The 20308-nt window shown below is 36.2% G+C and overlaps 1 protein-coding gene across 4 annotated transcripts in view; it reads right to left on the bottom strand.

The window, feature by feature from the left end:
- LOC131432944 (oxysterol-binding protein-related protein 8) overlaps window positions 1–12938 on the bottom strand; it is an 80166-nt gene extending 67228 nt beyond the window's left edge. For 2 of the 4 annotated variants that reach the window (XM_058599553.1, XM_058599564.1), the window contains exon 1: window positions 11890–12938. In XM_058599553.1, the coding sequence (XP_058455536.1) occupies window positions 11890–12049 (160 nt within the window). In that variant the 5' untranslated portion in view covers window positions 12050–12938. The remainder of the gene's footprint in view (window positions 1–11889) is intronic. The other 2 variants (XM_058599576.1, XM_058599587.1) reach the window with 2 other exon arrangements.
- Between the last annotated feature and the right edge of the window lie 7370 nt (window positions 12939–20308).

Here is a 20308-nt window from a genome sequence, read left to right as displayed (position 1 = left end):
GCAGATTGGTAAGGGGGAAATTAAATTGCTTAATTGCATTTAACGATTTATTAAATTTAGTTGGTTTGACGTAAAGGCACATCATAAAACCGGTCGTGAGGCAGCTAGGATTTTGACCATGTTCGATGTACGCTAACCAGACCCAGTCGTGTGATGAAATCGTGTCTATCACAAGGCTTAGGGTGGCGAAATGGTAAACGCGTATGCACGGATTGTATAAGATCCCAGGTTCGAGTCTTGTCTCTGAGCGTGACTTAAAAAAAAATTTTTTAGAGTTTCTCATTCATTTGGCTTCTCCGCTCAGTCATTGCAAAAACTGAACTTAGTTTTGACGACTGTACGTCAAACCAACTGAAATTAATAAATCGGGAAAAAGTGACGCGCTCGGTGAAATGAACCTGACCCGACCTGACCTGATGCATATTGAATCCATAGAATTTTTAAATTCTCATTTCGAAAATTAAAAAAAAACTTGGAACCTTTTCCGTTTGAAAATTTTAATGGACTAAAATGGTGAAATTTAATCTGAATCCAAAATTTAGAAATTTTGTACAACTCAGTGATGCCAGCATTATTCTTCAAACAATCCAATCTTTGATACTTTAAATTTACTTTACTTTACTTAAAACTATTCAATTTAGGCTTTTGAGTTTTCGATTTTGTCTGTTAGGACCTATAGATGCGATTCCGCACGGATAAAAATCCATTGGCGGTACCATGATTAAAAATCATGAAATCATGAATAATGGGTCATGATTTCACGAGCGAAATGATTGATATCATGAACAATAACCCATTTTCCATGAAAATTTCCATAATATTTGTTGTGGTCATTTTATACCAAGAAAGTATGTTCCAAGTATGAAAAGAATCGGTTCAGTAGATTTTGCAGGGTTGTGTTCACGGACTTCAAAAAATTGGTTTTCAGAAAAACGCGGTAAATTTTTTTTTCTCAGAAAGTGAGCAAAACAATATTTTTGGTAACTTACACTGCATATTTTGATAATATTTTTGAAATATGAAACTACAAGAAAATGATTTTCCGAAACTGTTTATCCCTTAACTTAACCGTATAAAAAGCACATAACAAGAGACTTGAGTGTAGGAAAAAATTCAATGCTAATTCAAGCACTAGAATATGATTCTCCAAATAGAAATCAATAAATTTACTCACAGAAATTGTTCTCCTGGAAGTAGCTGTTCTTAAGATATTAATACAAGATTCAAATAACACAGATTTTTATGCTAGGTTGAGTAGTTTCCAAAAATCGAGTAGGTTTCTCCATCCGAGCGGAACAAATGTTTACGATAGTTAAAATTGTGCAACGTTTCCTGCAAATCGGAGTTTGACGACTTGCTAGATGTTCGGGGAATAGCTCATGAATGAAACAGCCGAAATGACAATTTGCGAAAAAAAAAATACCACAGAAACAGGAAAATCGAGTCGAACCCGCACCTTTTCTTATTCGGAAAAAATACTTTTAGCAACTAAACTACTCTGAATGTGGAACACGAATCGAATGTTCGGAGTGCTGTGATTATTTGTTTTTGGTAATGTTATAACTAGGCTACAGTTTAATGATCTGAATTATTATTCGAAGCGACGAAAAAATCACGATCAAAGTTTTATTATACAAACGCAAAATACTAAACATTGTTTCATAAATCACGAACATAAATAGCAATTAACCACCATTTTTTCATCGACCCGAGAGGGGTGAGTGCCTCTCGGCAAAGGCCGCAAACAGAAAGCCAGCAGCAGCACAGGTCAAGTCCAAACTCGTAAAAAGTCATACACGCACACACGAAGTGCCCAGCCAAACCACAGACGACGGACGGTGCATCCGTCCTCCGCATGTCGCGTGACCACAGTGGCAGCGGCAGTTTGTGTAGTACTATTTGTGTGCGACCGTGATGTGTCAGCGACCAACAACCCGCACTGATTGCAATGTGAGCAAATCATCAACCCATCAAACAAACAAACTGGTCAGTGGGGCTGTAATGGTTGCATCTAAAGGAAGCTAAATGCACTCCGGTTGTCTAATATAATCTGGAGGTCGATGGCCTTCGGTGCCTTGCTCTATTGAACTGGTAATTTTTTTTATATTCCCATTCTCATTACCAAAATTCTATTCGAGTGACATCTGAATATTTTCCTGTTTCAGATCCCGAACCGTTTGCAACTAACACCAATTTCCCTAGCTGCCTGGAAGGGGCAACGCAAAAAAACTGTTCCCAAAGCAGCAAAAAAAAACAAAGCAACGCTACTAAGCACAGACTGTTTCCAAATATATTATATATCAATATCACTTTAACGAATTCAATACAAATCGAAAAGGACATCACAGTAACACCATCTCGTGACGCTCAAGGCTATTAGTTCAGTCAAATTTAATAGTCTGCGTTTATCGTGCACCCAGAAGTGAAATGTCACAACTAATTGAGCATGATGCCCAAATAGAGGTGTGAACATTTTCATGTGTTTTTCTGACGAAAGTAAATATTGCCTATAAATAATGTAGAATTACGTTCTTTAAGACCTATCGTCTTAATCACCAATGAAAATGAAAATTTTCGGAGGATGTTTCACTTTCTTCAATTTCATTTGTAATAAATGTTCATAGTGGCAGCACTGTGTAATTAAAATCAGCCGTTCTTCTTTCTAGTGAATTAATGTGTAAGCAAAAAAGATTTGTTAACTGTAAACTTACTATGATTTCGACCTGTTTGTCTCACGGATAAACAGTAAATTAAAGACATAAAGCAATACCAGTAGTGCCAACAGCATTACAAACAATAATATACCGTAGTATTACATATCTGCTGTTCAATGATATGCTCTGAACAAACTGGACTGGAATCGGGAATCATTATCACAGTAAACCTGAATACAAATGGATTAAATTTTCAAATCAAGAAATTGCAATACTTAATTCGGAAATGTTGGTAAAATTTTGGAATTAGCATTAAGATTAATTCGTTTAGTTCTGCGTTTACATTTCACACTCATTTATATAAATAGGGAATTTTTATATAACAATGTGTTCTCTTCCGAGTTAGTATCAGATTGCAATTCTAAACCGTATTTACAGCTTATTTCTTCGTGCAGTGTATATCGAGAAATATTCCATATATTTGGGTTTGTTTGATTCAGTGTACTGAATCCATGGCTGTCATATGTGCATTAAAAAATTTGTAGTGTATTAGTAACCTTTTTTACCACCGCACTTTACTGTGATGTCCCTCGTGAATCGCAAGAGTGATGCATATTGATATATAATATATTTGCTGTTTCTTAATTAGTGCCTCCAGCAAACGCTCATTTAGTAGCTCGTTATGGACGATGATTCGGCAAGTGGTTGTTGGAATTTAGCATCGCACCAGTGTCGGGTGAACACAAAACAAAAAAAAACGAAACCAAGAAGACAATGAGCAAACGTCATACCGGGCACCGCTTGTTTAGTTTGTTGAAGGGTCTTGGAGATGGTGTAGTGGCACAGCTCAAGTGGGTGGTGCAGAATGTAGGGCGAAAAATCGTATTTTTTTGTTTTCAACAACGATGAACAGACACTCTGTTCCTGTTTCAAGGACTGTTTGATGGTGACATAGATATAAAATGCAATGGACAGCGAAACACAGCGTACTACAGTATGAACTTTGGATGGGTTCACAGGTGTACTTCTACTAGAGATGGGCAATTCGTTCGCAAACGGCTCAAAAGAACTAGTTCTTTTGAAAGAATGAATGACCAATAGTTCTTTTTTTTTTGAGAACGGTAGATCTTTAGTTCAAAATCGGGGATCTTTTTTTTTTTTGCTCGCTCAATCTTTTTCGAGACTCCGAAGCGAACGGTGTCTCGTTTATTGTCATTCACGAAACAAGAGAACGAACGAACGGCTCACGAAAACTAGTTCTTTTAATAGAACTCTGCAATACTGAACGGTTCTTTCAAATGAATCGTTTTGCCCATATCTAACTTCTACGTGATCATAGCTCTGGAAGGTATCCCCAAGAGATGTATACTAACTTTTGATAATAAGAGTTTTTGATTCGGTAAGAATTTTGCACCTGAGGATAAAAAATTCACACTATCTGGAACTAGAAACACGGTTCTCTGTCGGGAATGATTCCAGTAAAAAAAGGCATTCTACATTTAATGAAAGAACTCAAAGGCTCTGTAGAGAAGAAGGGGGTCATATTTAGCTAAACTTAGCTTTAGGTAGCTGACACAGGGTGGATTTCATCCAGACGAATCGATCTACCAAATCGTTTACAGATTGTCCTAAGAATAGGTAAAAAATATTGCTGTTCATAAAACCTAAAATACTTTCATAATTTGATATTTTTTAAACGGTTTGGGTTGGCGTTTCAATGCATAGAGCGCTGATCTTACAAGCCACCTTCGACCTGGTAGGATTCTTAGTGCAATTCTTCATGCAATGGTTCTGTACACCATGAATCGACTGCGAAGTCTGTTGAAATAGGAAGGTTAAATTTACGCAGTGTAGTCCAATAACGCGTCGGTCAATAAGTGTCCGGTTTGACAAACAGATGGCGGCACTAGTTGTACATCTGTCTAGAGTTCAAAAGAGACAGCCGTCTGTCAAAATTTCATGATAGTCAGTAATTTTTAAAAATTAGTAACAATGTGAACATTTAGGGGTTTTTGGTTACAAAGTAACCAGTTTGTGCGTAAAACCCCTAAATGCTCACAATCAGTCTGTCGTCAGTCGTTTTTCGTTCAAGCCATCAGAAAAGATATACACTAAGGTCTTTTTATGCGTTTTTTATGCGACTTTTTTATGTGAATTTTCAGAGTTATGCGGTTTTTTATGCGGTACGTAAACTCGCATAAAAAAAGACTTCATTGTATAGTGGTGTAAACTTCCCTTCTCATCGATTAAAATTGCACTGCTAGGTGGCAATGGCAGTTCAATTTGAACTGCTTTAGGTACTGATGAACCGAAGGTGAAACGCGAAGAAAAAATAGGAACAATGAAGAAAAAAGAGCTTTGTGCGTTGATGAAATGGAAAAAAATACAAGTGCCAAGAATACCAACCATTATTTACTCTCGTATACTGAGTTTAAGGTGAAATGTAGCGTCATAAAATGCGCGCAAAATTTTATCCGCTTCAGTTGAACGAACCGTCGCACAAAGCATACCAAGAAAAACGGACACATAGAAACAAGAACTTTTTTCAATGATTGAGCGCAGTGGGCTTACCTCTCGTTATATTGGTTTGTAAAAAAGACTGGACGTAATGAATAATAAGAAGCCAGTTGTCAGTTCTTGTCTTAGGTTTCTGCTACTGCAGTTTGGGCAACCGGTATGATGAAATATTCATATACACAGCCGAAGAAATTTCAAACCAAGCCAAAGAGGTCGACTCATGTGTGTGCAATAATAAGTCCACTACATTTTCTCGGAGATCACTAGCTGGGGTTTTGAAAACTTAGATTGAAATAAACAAACTTTATAGTATTATAAACTACCATGACCTTTTTTTCGGAAACGACTTTCGGAATTATAGCATGATGAGTCTAGAAATGTCTATTTCTACGATAACGAACCGAAGATCAAATGTCCTCTGGCCTCCGATGCCAGAAATCATCATTAGTTTAATAATTTCTTAGATTACATTATTGGAATACATTCCAATTATAACTAATAGTTCATCTTAACATGCAGTTAAAATTATTTAGTGAATCTTTTCTCAAGCACATATTTGGGGCACGAAATTAAATATAAAGTTATTTCGTAGTTCATTATTATTCAATCGATTTTGAAAGGAAAATCAAGCGTTGGATCATTGTATTTATAATAATTGAAAAACCAATGATTCATTAAGTTTTCCATGCTGACTGGCTCGAAGCTGACCCTCAATGTTTATCACTTTGTTTGTATATCAGGTTAATGAACGATAATACTTGGCTTGTATTCATTTCATTCAGTAGCTTGTCAATGATGAAGTTTTAGTTTTGCTATAAAAATTGGTACAATCAATAATAATACCTGTTAAACGATATTACACAGCCAAGCTTTATTGCTTCAGTAACATCAATGCATTGAACTCAACAGAATTGGACATTATTAGCATTATAAATGACAGTTACTTAGAAAATAAACGATTTCTTACAATACCCATTTTATTGTATTCAACTCGTTTTTATTTCAACACAAAACCCAATGCTGCATAAATTCGCTTCATTATTTTATATGTAATTTTTGCTCACGATATAATGTCACCGTGCCCACCGTGCATTTCTCACACCACCTCAATACGAAACAGCAACGCGCAAGCAATAAAAAAATGCGGAAAAATTTATGTAAACTTTTTCAAATTTCGGTTATTTTAGCTAAAATTTTATAATTTTGAGTAGCATTTTCAGATTCTTTGTGAAATTCTGCTACAAACACTACCTTTCAGTTCCAAAATCATCCCCATGGAACGGAACAGTAACCGTTTATACATTTCAAAAACCAATTACGGCTCGGCAAAGCAAAATTTCAAAATTCTAAGAATTCTTAGTTATGATAAATTTGATTTCGAAAACTTAAGTGTTTTTGGTTTTTCGAAAATCGGTCTAGTTTTTGAATAATTGATCAAAAACGCGATTTTCGCATTCCGCTACATTTCACCTTAAATATGGTCGTGCAAACATCGATAATGCAGAGGGAATCGTTTTAAAAGTTCTTTCTATCGTTATGGAAAATCAAAGAGTGAAGTTGTTTGAAATAAATGACATACGGTGAAAAAAATCCTCTATACGAGAAAGCTGTCTATCTGTCTTATCGGAATACTTATTATTTTCAATTTACTCTACTTAAGGCGACTTAAGCAGTTTAGGTCCATACACTTATTGCTGTGATTTAAGACGTTTTTGATCCCAGAAAGAAAGCAGTACAGAGAAGGTCTGCCAAACATTCCACAGCGGAGAATTCCCGAGTCACTTTTCGAGGTTTGGGAACAAATGATAGTCCAATTTCGGGGACGGGTATAGTGCGATGAATAAGTCGATACCTTTCACGCAGCCCTCCTGGGTTCGATTCCCAGCCCCGCACATAGGGTCAGAAAGTTTTTCTGGCCCGAGGAGGCGAATGACCTTAAGGTTAGAACCTCTATAATCGAACCAAAAAAAAAATAGTCCAATGGATTCAATGGTTACTTATTGACACTAAAAGTCCACCCGGCATGGCCAAACACATTTCCAAAGTGCGCTCGCGTTCGGTTTTCTTTTGCCTGGAGTCTGCATGCCCGGCACTCAGCCATTTTTTTTCAACAGCGAAATTTCACCCAAAATAATTTTCGAATTTTAGCAGAATTTCGAATTTTAGCAGACCACGTATCTTTTGGTGGCGTTATATTCATGACCCCTGCTATGTTGACAATTCCGACTATTTCGAATCCCATGATTCGTCACCAGCTATGACTCTCTGGAGCAATTTTAGGTCGTCACGGACAGAATCCAACAGCTCCTGGGCAATGTCAATGCGATACTGGTTGGTATCGGTATCGCCGCGAAATTGGTATTTTGGTACGAAACTATTGCTAACATTTGAATCGATATATTTAGATTCTCAGTAATTTTTCTGACGGTGATTCGACGATTGGCTTCAGCTTCGCTTTATGCAACAGTCAAAAGTTTTCTTTACACAAAATTAGTTGAAGTTAATTACGGAAATATAAATTGTTACAAAACACAACGAAATATAAATCATGAATCCGTTCAAACATCAACGCGACACCTATGAAACAACCCAATGTTCCCCCGGCGAATGACCATTAATGGTTAAAACCGAGGTAAAATAAAATAACATTAAAAATAATAACAACAACCCGATGGATGGGTCAACGTCCTTCCGTAAAGCAAGTAAACCATAAATATTGTATCTCTCTCTCTCTTATCAATCCTCGTATCATGTGAGCGAAATTGATAACGGCGATCGGAAAAAAGTTGCTTCCATGCTTTTGAAATGTTCGGTTTGAGTTGTAGTAATATTACAATCTGAACAATTTTAATCAGTAAGCAACAAGAAAAAAAAATTTTTTTAGAAAAAATAACTTTTCTCGTCGTGTAAATAACTGAGATTAACTATTCACAATATTGTTTTTTTTTTATTTTTATCAATAAACATAGAACTTTAGAAATGCTTATTTTTTAAAATTTTATTCAAATTTCGGGAAAATACCGTCAAATCTGAATTTTAAATCATTTTTTTTTTGACACGTCTTCATACACTGAGGTCTCTTTTTACGCGGGCGATACGTACCGCGTTAAAAAAACGGCACAAAAAAAACAGCGTAACTTTGGAAATTCAAAAAAAAAATTTGAAAAAATCAACGGACAAATTTTGAGAATTCCGAAATCGGAAATTTGGGTTATGATTCCAAATGTCTTGGAAATGCATGAAACGTTGAGATATGGTGTAATCTAAAACAAAAAAATTGTTTGAAGCTTTGAAACCGCGTAACTTCGGAATTCCGTGTAAAAAAATAAACCGCAAAATTGAAGACTTTTTAAATGCAAAATGTCTCAGAATTTTTTTTTAATAATCGAATCTGGGGACTCGAAATTTTTTTTAATGTCAAATGTCTCAGAAATGCAAACAAATTTTTTTTTTAAAAATCAACGGAAAATTTTAGAGAATTCCGAAATTGAAAAATTTGGTTTGATGCCAAACGTTGAAATCTAAAGAAAAATTTTTTGGAAAAAAATCTTTGGGACTTTGAAGGTAACTTCGTAACTTCGAAAATCCGCATAGAAAAAAACTGCAAAACTGAAGAATTTTTTTTCTGCCAAATGTCTTATAAAGGCATGAAACGTCCAGATCTGGTGTAATCTCAGAAAAAAAATTAAAAAATTTACTCTGGGAGAATTTTGAGAAAAAAAATTTTTTTGATGTCAAATGTTTTAGAAATCCACGAAACATCGGGATCAGATGTAATCTGGAATTTTTTTTTTAGATCCGTTTTTTTTTAAACCGTGAAAAAAAGAATTTGGTGTACTCTAACAGCTTATGAACTCGGGTGAGCGCTATGCCTTCCACCATAAATTTTATATAAACCACATATTTGTTCTATCTTTTCCGTAACACAGATTCTGTGTTACAGATCAGAGAAGTTTTCTTTCACATACACAAAAAATCACAAAGTTCTACTGAATTTTACTAATATAAAAATTGACCGTTGGTTGGAGCTTTCACCAAAATATATAATAATCTATTTATGGCATTACAGATAAGAACAGGATTTTTTATTTGTTAAGATGACAGCTTTAGGTGGAGGTAAATTCGGTTGCGGTTGATATTTCAGGCGATAACTGTGTTTTATATTTGCCGTTTTCTGTAAAAGTATGGATGCTGCTTGCATTCTCTTCTGTGGAAGAATTTCATTGTCTTTAATTTTAGATATGTTAGCGTTTTTCCCCTCTTGCAAAGTATGTATTAGTGAACGGTTTGTTAACAACTATGTCAGATAACCGGTTGGCTTTCGTAGGCCACTAGCGATTTACATGGACAGTAGATGCGCTGAACGAAGACCATATAGGAAAAAATCGATTTTTTATTCCGGTTCTGTGAAGCAAGTTTTTGGTTGATGTGATTTTTCGAGTATCTAAATAAACTATGTTTCGTTGTTGTTGTTAAAATTGAAAACCCGACTTGTTAATGAGTGATTGTTCTGTAAAACAGTTGAGTAGCCAAAATAGATTTTCTGCGGAGCTTTCTGGAAAAAAAATCAACAGTTTATTTTCTTTTTATTTCGATGAAATGACTAATTTCGGTCATTTTTCACATTGTAACATATTCTGAAGAATTCCGAATCACTATTCGTGTTTCGGTTTAACAATTGTTCAATATTTTTTTATCAATCTAATGGTTTGAGATCCTTTCGGTAATAATTATCTCTCTCTCTCTCTCTCTCTCTTGTAGTTACGGTACCATTGAAGTGTCTCTCGATTGAAGTGACAGCTAGCCAAAAGTGGTCAAAACTTTACAAAGACTCTGTAAAGTTTTATGAACGGCATGAGGTCAAAAATAACATCACTGTTCACAGTTAGTGAAATCACCTAATATTCAACAGACTTAGAATTGATACGCTGAAGAAGGTAGCAAAAAGCACACCGAAAATCTAGTATCGATGTCTGGTGTCTTTTTTAATATAGTAAAATTAAATAGTTTATTTTCCTTAACAGCGAGGCAGTAGGTGATTTTTCTTCCCGGTACCGTTTCGAGTTCATAACATCATTTTTAACGAGTACTGAACTTTCATTTCTTCATAACTACAAATCGCTTGCCAAATTAGTAATTTTCTAGAGAACTTATTGCATTTGAGCTGGGCTGTCAATAGGTGATAAATTTTCTTGTTTTTACTTTCTTAAATATTTACCGAATCACGATCGTTTTGAAGACGTCATCGAATTGACAATTCGATTGACTGTCTTCATAGTTTCGCAGGGCATTTTCAAAGTCACTAGCGGTCGTGAACCCATAGCTTTTTGGTTGATACATCAAATTCTAGTCTAGTCTAATTTCCGCGCACACGAACTACCCACTCCGCACTCCATGCTATATTTAATTGGCGAAACTAATACACACTATTCACAACTAACCAGACCAGATCGCCGGGTCCGGGGCTCGGTCGAACTCGGCCGGAACAGAGCAATTTAAGCGTCGGTGTCGCACAACCCATCGAACGAACGTGTCGCGTGTATGAATAATAAATGGAAAACAAATGAAAAGTGACGGCGACGGAGCACACCTTGCTTTGTTTTGGTGTTGTTGGCTCGCTCACTCGCTCGCTCGGTCCACGGAGAGAATAATTGATGGCACCGTATTAATTGGAGTGCTGTTTCACCTGCGAGTTCCTGGTAGAACTTTGTAATGAAATCGAAAATCATCAGATTTGGCGGGACTACGTTTGGGATAATTACGTTACGTTATTTATTAGTAGCCTTTTGAGCCGAATAGCTCTTTTTAACCAACAGTGCGGGTGACACAAGGCCAACTCTACTGAGCAATCTAAAGCCGACCAGCATCGATATAAGGTTCATTAGTCCCGTATGTGGAGTACGGACTTTGTGCTTACCACCGCATTCATTCAACGGAAGGGGCCGTAGCCGTAATAATCCAACCCACATTCGCACCAGAACGGAGCCGCCAATTAAGCATAATAAATAAAAGTAGACGAATGTTTCACTAGCAGTATTTCGATGAATTAATCAAAAATCTCTAGTTCAAAATAGTACGTTTGAAATTGGACGCCCAAGGGTTAACTAGCTGTGTGGTGTGAGACGAGTTAAAGCATTTCATGCTGAGCCGGTTTTATTTTTTTTTTTCTATTTCGTTCGTTTCTCTCGGCCAGTTCGGGCCCGTGAGAAGATTGATAGTGCTTATTACGGCGATGAGGCGCAAGATGGAGGCAAACTATTGCACAACAACCGTGCTCTGGGGGACCAGAGAAAGGGTTATTAGCTGTTATCGATGCCGGAAGGAAGGAAGGAAACAAAACGAGGGTGAAAGTCAAAACGACTGCTTATCACGGATAACCGTCCAATGGATTGAACTACGGCAAACGGCAATTGTAAGTACGCGATTGGACGATTTCTAGAAAGCGATTGGAAGATTTCTAGAAAGCAATTGTAAGTACGCGATTGGACGATTTCTAGACGATTTCTAGAAACCGATTGGTCGATTTCTAGAAATTACTAAGATAACCATCTCAAGCTTTGCTACAGTTGAAAGTACCAATTGAAGGATTTTTCATGCCATTAACGGGACAACATCAAACATAGAAAATAATATTGTTAAAACAAAAAATGGGTTGGTTTGCAATAGGAAATCTACTTTAAACTGGACAACTATCACTACAAAAATATAACTGGCTTACCCAGAAACTTGCCTCCGGCAGAGCTATGCGGTGGAGTTGAGGCCTGTGAAATTGTTGATGATCCAAAAGCCGGAGCTGAATCAGGCCGTGTTCCGGTATTGATCGGTGTCGAAACGGCACTAACGTTGGCAGATGGCCCCGTGTTTCCACTTCCGCTCATTTCGATCAGCAAATTCGTTTTTTTTTTCTCTGGTTGACTAAACTATTTCACACCGTACTAGACTTGACACTTGATTCAATCACGGTCTAATGATAATAATTGAACATAGTCAACACCGGCAAAAAAAACAAGATTCTTCTTCCAAACACCCGGATCTTCCCCAGCTTCTGTCGTACATCCACCAATTAGAACCCCTTCAAATGCATCAATAATGTTTATTATTGATATGAAGACAACCGTTTTTTTCTTCTTCGTGTGAACGCTGGTGGCGTAATCCCGCTTACAACCGATGTACGGTACTGGAATCTTTCTGCAGTCTTCTACCAAGTCAACCCCCCAGCTTTGTGATTATTATTATTGTCGCCTGATTCCTTCCAACTTCCGCGGCACCTTCATCACTGTTGCTTGGAACACATTTTTAACAGCACAGCCGTCCACGAAAATACCAGGCGCAGCAATCGGTCTGGTCTGCTGCTAGATTTCGTCTCCTGTGCAGAGAAAGAACGAACCAACGATCATTTGCCAGCCGCAATGGGCAGTTTACAGCAGGCAGAATAAATAATATTGCATAAACGAGTGCGCGCACACGCGCACATACACAAATATACGAACACTGCCACCCAACTACTTTCTTGACACGGACACTGAGGGGGAGTGGAGATTCGGACTTCTGGACTGGTCTTTCGAACTCTTGTATATCCCGTATGTAGCTTGGTCGACGACACACTCAGCACTTCATCTATATGGAAACGGATTTACGGGTCCAAAAACTACGGACAGAGGCTTCACGGAAAAAATCTATGGTCACGTAGCAATCAGTACCACCGCACGCAACTGCTTACATTTGACGATTAAACACCCGAACTGAGACTGGAACTCCCGAACGTCACTATCTTGAGCTTTGGATGTGATCTAAACTGAAATCGGTTTTGCTCCGTCAAACTGTGAAGAAGGTATGCCGACGGTTCGCTGGCAATCATGACGTACTATTAGAGGTGGAAAAGCTGTCATTTAATGTACACAGCAAAAAATGTAACAACATCAATGTGATTCTGAATCGATGTGAAAAAATTTTAAAACAGAACTTAAAATGCAATAGTTTTCTGTTTCCGAGAAATGTTGCAGATAAATCACACGTTAATACATCGAAAGAACCTATTAAGTATAATACATCAGCTTGACTGAATACAGTATACAATTCTGATTGTTTTCCTTACTGGATTCTTCCAAATTGGTTTTCTTACTGAAAATGATATGAAAGTGAATCTGTTTTTCTGTGTAAATGCTTTACAGTATTTTCTTTATATATGGCCGCCAACATAATGTTGAAATCAAAAAATCTGTGATAACTAGTTTTAACTGAAATATTTAATAACTAATAGAATGTTAATGTCACAAACTAACAGACATGACAGTGTGAGTAAATTCTTATAAAAATAATTTTTCGTGATGCACTAGTTCCACCTATATTGTACTACGCGAACTATTTACTATCGGTACACCCCTTGTGTTATGTAAAAGTTTTTTACTAGTTGGTTCCCTCTCGTTTGTCAACACCGATCAGCTGCTTGCAGGGATGCCTGATTTCATCATAATATTTGGAAATAAATCGTCACAGTAAATTATTATATTACGTTGATAATATATTTAACTTTTTTAGCGATGTTGGAAGGTAACCGTTTATTTTTCTCAACGTTGTTCCTCTAGACTATTTTTGATTATGTTGGTAATTTTCACCCGGAATTAGGTAGCGGCAGACAAGAAGCAAGTAAATATTGTAACAAAACGGGCTCGATTTTATATTGCGTTGGAGGTTGAGAAGTAGGCACAATTATGTATTTAGTTTTGGTAATAAGTATTAAATCTGTATCCTGCATGAAATTCGCATGGACGTATACAAATCAATACATTACAGGTAATTCTGTAAGAATGGAAACTTTGTTTATAAATGAAAAAAATAAACACAGTCTAGATGACAGCCAGGATGTTTTTGATAGGATAACGTGGTGCCATCATGACATATGTTAGTACTATCCCAACTGAAGGAATATTCGAAATGACCGTTAAAATGATTAAAGAATCCAGTTTGAGTGTCCTGTCTGTTAGTCTGTGCTTAAAATGCAATAATTTTCTGTTTTCGAGAAATGTTGCAGATAAATCACACGTTAATACATCGAAAGAACCTATTGAGTATAATGCATCAGCTTGACTGAATACACTATACAATTCTGATTGGTTTTCTTACTGGAAATGATATGTAAGTGCATCTGTTTTTCTGTGTAAATGCTTTACAGTATTTTCTTCATATATTGTTTTTTTTTACATTTCCGCGCCGGTCAGTTCTACCGCCTACATAATGTTGAAATCAATAAATCTGTGAAAATGAGTTTCAACTGAAATGTTTAATAACTGATAGAATGTTAATATTTCGCATGCATCCGATAATTACGGTAACTTCTTTCTAAAAGCGACAAACATCCGTGTAATTCATAATCTTCCAGAAACCGAAAATCTCGGTAAATACAAATTATTTTTCAAATAAACAAATACCGATAATTTCAGTTGTTTTCATGTTTGCCGAGATAATTGTCGAGTACTCGGCTGTTCAAATCTCGACAAAGTTTAGAGATTCAGGGAAAAAATCTAAGTGTGAGCAATAATGTAAACGCTACATTAGTTCTTTGCTCACCACTTGGGCAGTGCGAGAATCGCAGATGAGTTGGCTGGATTTGTATATTCTTAATATTTTGCTTACGAATTCAGTCAACTCTTCTGAAATTTCTGTCCTATCCAAGTAACGAGATTAGAACTAAGCAATAGTGATAATTTTCGTAATTATTCTGAGGCACTGAATATTGTGCTGGTTTTCCATACTTCTTTTTTTGAAAATATCGAACACTAAAACAGTTTTAGTCGTTCGTTCAAATGATTGAGCTGATTGCATAAATGTACACATTCCTAATTTTTGATTAATGTCAAGAATGTATGTGTTACTGCTAAAATAGGTGTAGATAGTAATACGTGAATCTGGTGATTCTCGTGTTTTCTGTTGAACGCATGACGAGTCTTTAATGCAAAGGAGAAAAGCCCTGTTTCTTGCAGATAAAGTGAATGAGAAAAATTTGTAGCCATTTTGAATGTCAATATGGCAAGTGTCTTTCACAAAATTGGCAGCAAAAATCATGTTTAATAGCAGCCAACGCACTGTTGTTTAGTAGCGTCGATAGTTTTCAACTATGAAACCATTGTTTTGCATAATTAATAAGTATTCTTTTATTTGATCAAAAATTTATTTCATAAAAATCGCCAAAGAGTGTAACAAATTCAGGAACTAATATCACAGACTAACAGACAGGACACTCAAATTAGATTCTTCAATCATTTTAACGGTCATTTTGAATATTCCTTTATTTGGGACAGTACTCACATGTGTCATGATGGCGCCACGTAACCCTATCAAAAACATCCTGTCTGTCATCTAGACTGTTTATTTTTTTCATTTACCAACAGAGTTGCCATTCATACAGAATTACCTGTAATGTTTTGATTTGTATACGTCCATGTGAATTTCATGCAGGATACAGATTTAATACATATTGCCAAAACTATATACATAATTTTGTCTACTTCTCATTCTCCAACGCGATACAAAATCGAACCCGCTTTGTTACAATATTTACTTGCTTCTGGTCTGCCGCCACTTAATTTCGGGTGAAAACTACCAACACAATAAAAAATAGGCTAGATGAACAACGTTGAGTCAAATAAATGGTTACCTTCTAACATCGCGAAAAAGTTAAATATATTATCAACATAATCCAATAATTTATTGTGACGATTTATTTTCAAAAATTTTGATGAAATCAGGCAACCCTGCAAGCAGCTGATCGGTGTTGACAAACGAGGGGAAACATACTAGTAAAAAAAAACTTTTACATAACACAAGGGGTGTACAGATAGTAAATAGTTCGCGCAGTACAATATAGGTGGAACTAGTGCATCACGAAAAATTATTTTTATAAGAAATTACTCATACTGTCATGTCTGTTAGTCTGTGCTAATATTTTTAAAAAAAAAAAGGATGATGTGGTGTGTCTCACAACTGATTGGCTTTAATTATTTTCAGAATTTTGTTTTATTTTTCACATATAAGTTGTCAATTTTGTAGAGTAGTTAGGGAAATATTTGACCAAGCAAAATTTGAAGTTTGATCGCCGAAGGGTGATATTTGACAAAGAGAAAAATTATTAGCCGGGGTATAAGAAATAAAATAACTAAAGTCGTCGCGAGTGTGACCCGTGGCACAACAAATGCAACTGCCCCGGACCATGAGAATAAATCGATGACCAAATATTACGGTATCATTTCGAATATCAGGTGGGAATTTCAGTGTTAGCAACGAAGAAAAATCAGTTGGAGGATATCGAGAGACTGAAAAGCAAAACGAAACAAGAAGGAAGTGCAAAAGACGAGTCGAATAATGTCGAGTCAAGTTACTATTTCAAGGCTAAAAATGAATTTTATTTTTGGTGAGCTATCGATAATGTTAAAAGTACGACGCAGTATAAATTTGCAATTATTTTGATTGCATACCGAATTAGATTTTTGTAAAAGAGCAGAACTATAGCGTAAATGTATACATTCCTTAATCTTGACGAATGTCAAGAATGTATTTGTTGTTACAAATTTTTTTCTGTTGAACGCATAACAAGTGATCTTAATGCTAAGGAGAAAAGCACTGTTTCTTGCCGATAAAGTGTATGATATGATATGTTAAGACGAAGAGCCTTGTGCTGGTTCTAAATTTGATCAGTAACTGACGTGGAAAACAAATTGGCATGGAAACAATGACATGCGAACACAACTATCGGTTTTCTTCGTTAGATCTGATCGTTATTGATCAATTACGAATGTTTTAGTGACGCATCGCAGTATATTGAAGCAATATTTATAGAAAATCGTAAAATGATGCATCAAATCTTTATGTCTGCTTAGCGGTTCAAATTGAACTGCCGAGTTTAGCACTAAGCAGTTCAATTTGAACTGCTCTGCACTGATGAGTCAAAGACGAAACGTAAAAATAATAAAAACGGTTATGTGTTCTAGCACAAAATTTGGCTAACCCCTAAATGACCAAACCTGCATCGGCCAGAAATAGTCGAAAACACGTTTTCGTCCGACACGTCAGAAAAGACATTGCACTTCGTTGCAAAACAAAAAGTGTTCTGTAAGTAGCAGAAACTTTACGTCTGCTTAGCGGTTCAAATTGAACTGCCGAGTTTAGCACTAAGCAGTTCAATTTGAACTGCTCTGCACTGATGAGTCAAAGACGAAACGTAAAAATAATAAAAACGGTTATTTGCCCTAGCACAAAATTTGGCCGACGACACGACCAGACACTCCGAAGAAAAATTACCATTAAATTTGTCCGTTGACGATTTACCACCAGTTACCAAAAATTTAGCGACCCCTTGATAACGGTGAAAATAAATTTATCGTGCAACACTGTTTAAGCAAAGATAAACTCAAGATGGAGTAGTCTGCGATTTCTTATGTATCATTTGAATAGGACCCCTCGATGAACTCGGTTCACTGTCAGTTTCAATCTTTTGAAGCAAAACAACAAGCGTCTGATCACTAGATGCGTCGTAGCTATGATAATGATTGTTTATGTTTGGAAAAATATGAACCTACAGTATGAACGAAATTAAATAATTTTGCCTTATATCCAGTGATTCTTGCAATAAGAAAGTAAAAACTACTTAGAACCATTGTGTAGAATTTATTTAGTTTGTTATTGCCTCATCCTATGAAGCATTAAAGTCAGTTGTGGCAAGAAATCATTATGAGCTGAATGTAAACATATGTTTGATTCCTTCCTAACATATATTGTTTCCATGGCATTTTGTCGGAACTATACGACGCTTATTAACGGAGGGTCAATAAAATTACATTATTACTGAACCAACTGGTTCACGATTACTGACTCAACATTTTTCAATGAATCGTATGGGACATTGTAATCTTGAGTTTATCTTTGGTTTAAGTTGCTATGAGCTAGTTACCAAGGGACCCCAGACTAAATAAACAAATAGTCTGCAAAAGAGATCACGGAATATGGGAAAGGCTTTGTATCAGGTATGTTAAGTCTGATTGGACTAAAGTTGAATAAAAAGTACAACTAATTTTTAATCGGTAGAAACAACGTGGCGAATCTGGAAGGTTCTCCATTCGAATCTTGGCGAGAGATGTATATCAACCGACCACGAGTTTATTGCACGAATGCTACAACAGTCGCACCAGTAACTTGTTCTTGGGAAAAAATAGCTTTCAGGATTAGAAATCAATCGATCAGTACAATTTGCGGATTTTTACAACAACTGATTTTTCGACGTTGAAAAAGTACTATTGCTGACCGGTCCTGAGGTACCGAAAAGTTCACTTACTAAGCTGAAAGCTGGATCTCCCTCACAAAATGAAATATTCTAAGGTCACGGGTACAACGAAAAATCATCACTACATTTCATTATTTTGTTTGTCATTCTAAAGGCTGCACAACGACGAAGCGAAACCGATTCAATGCATAAATTATCGATCAGGTCGAAAGAAAGAAATTGCATCTGAAAAATTGCAAAGAGAAATTGGACGAGCAAAGCGTAGCTTTAGCATTGTGCAACAATGGCCATTTTCCTAACACTGTTAATTACCCTTTAAACACATAATAAAATGTATTCTTTCGTTTCAGTACTTAACATAAAATAATTAGTTTTCTACTAGTATCATCTTGCCAAAAATATTCACAGTTTTTGTAAAACTACTAATAAATATGAAAGTGGGAATGTATATTCACTCGTTAGTTACAAGGTAAATTTATACCAAAATTTACACTCATGTTCAGATTAAATGTATCACTATTAATCTGACCATACTATTCATTGAATACTATTGAGAATAGTACCGTTTTCTACATGATCTTTGACCCGACCAAGTGCTGGGATATCTCTGCAACAGTACAATAACTATTGTCACTGCAGTTGAGATCTGGAAAGCGCCAGCAGCGATAATCGTTTTTATCACGTTCATTGGTCAATCCATAACGTCGCTACTAGTGCATCACTACACGAACAAAGCGCGGTACTTGCGACATCTTATAACAGACTAACAGACATGACAGTATGAGTAAATTCTTTTAAAAATAATTTTTCGTGATGCACTAGTTCCACCTATATTGTACTGCGCGAACTATTTACTATCTGTACACCCCTTGTGTTATGTACAAGTTTTTTTACTAGTTGGTTTCCCCTCGTTTGTCAACACCGATCAGCTGCTTGCAGGGATGCCTGATTTCATCAACATATTTGAGAATGAATCGACACAATAAATTATTGGATTATTATCTACATTTAACTTTTTCGCGAAGATAACCATTTATTTGACTCAACGTTATTCATCAAGACAATTTTTCATTGTGTTGGTAGTTTTCACCCGAAATTAAGTGGCGGCACACCAGAAGCAAGTAAATATTGTAACAAAACGGGTTCGATTTTGTATTCCGTTGGAGGATGAGAAGTAGGCACAATTATGTATATAGTTTTGGCAATATGTATTAAATCTGTATCCTGCATGAAATTCGCATGGACGTAGACAAATCAATACATTATAGGTAATTCTGTATGTATGGCAACTCTGTTGGTAAATGAAAAAATAAACACAGTCTAGATGACAGACAGGATGTTTTTGATAGGGTAGCGTGGCGCCATCATGACACATGTGAGTACCGTCCCAAATAAAGGAATATTCGAAATGACCGTTAAAATGATTGAAGAATCTAATTTGAGTGTCCTGTCTGTTAGTCTGTGATCTTATATCCCACGTCGCACGTGATAATAATGATTGTCGCTGGAAGTATTTTCCAGTTTTCAACTGTAACGAGAATACGCTACCAATTCCAAGAATGCTTGCTGGCACCCACAGATAAAAAACCAACTTTGGACGAGCGGAAATATTTCGGATAATTCCATGTAACATTAATCAAATCACTCCACATTTATTTACATTCTACATGCCTTCAATAAATAGTAACCATGGTAGCTGTTATAAAAAATCAATAATTTATCAACTTGTGTTGCCAGTTTCAACATTTTTATTAGTGATTTCGTTTTGACATTACGAGTTACTGAGGGGTACTTAAATTTGCGATACAGTTTTGATAGACGAGTGGCAGGTCGTGTCGTCGATTTGGCTAACCCCTAAATGAAT

Source organism: Malaya genurostris, chromosome 1 (assembly GCF_030247185.1).
Source record: "Malaya genurostris strain Urasoe2022 chromosome 1, Malgen_1.1, whole genome shotgun sequence".
NCBI classification, from domain to species: domain Eukaryota; kingdom Metazoa; phylum Arthropoda; class Insecta; order Diptera; family Culicidae; genus Malaya; species Malaya genurostris.
Note: the sequence above shows the minus strand (reverse complement) of the source record. Positions and strands in the feature narration are given on the sequence as shown.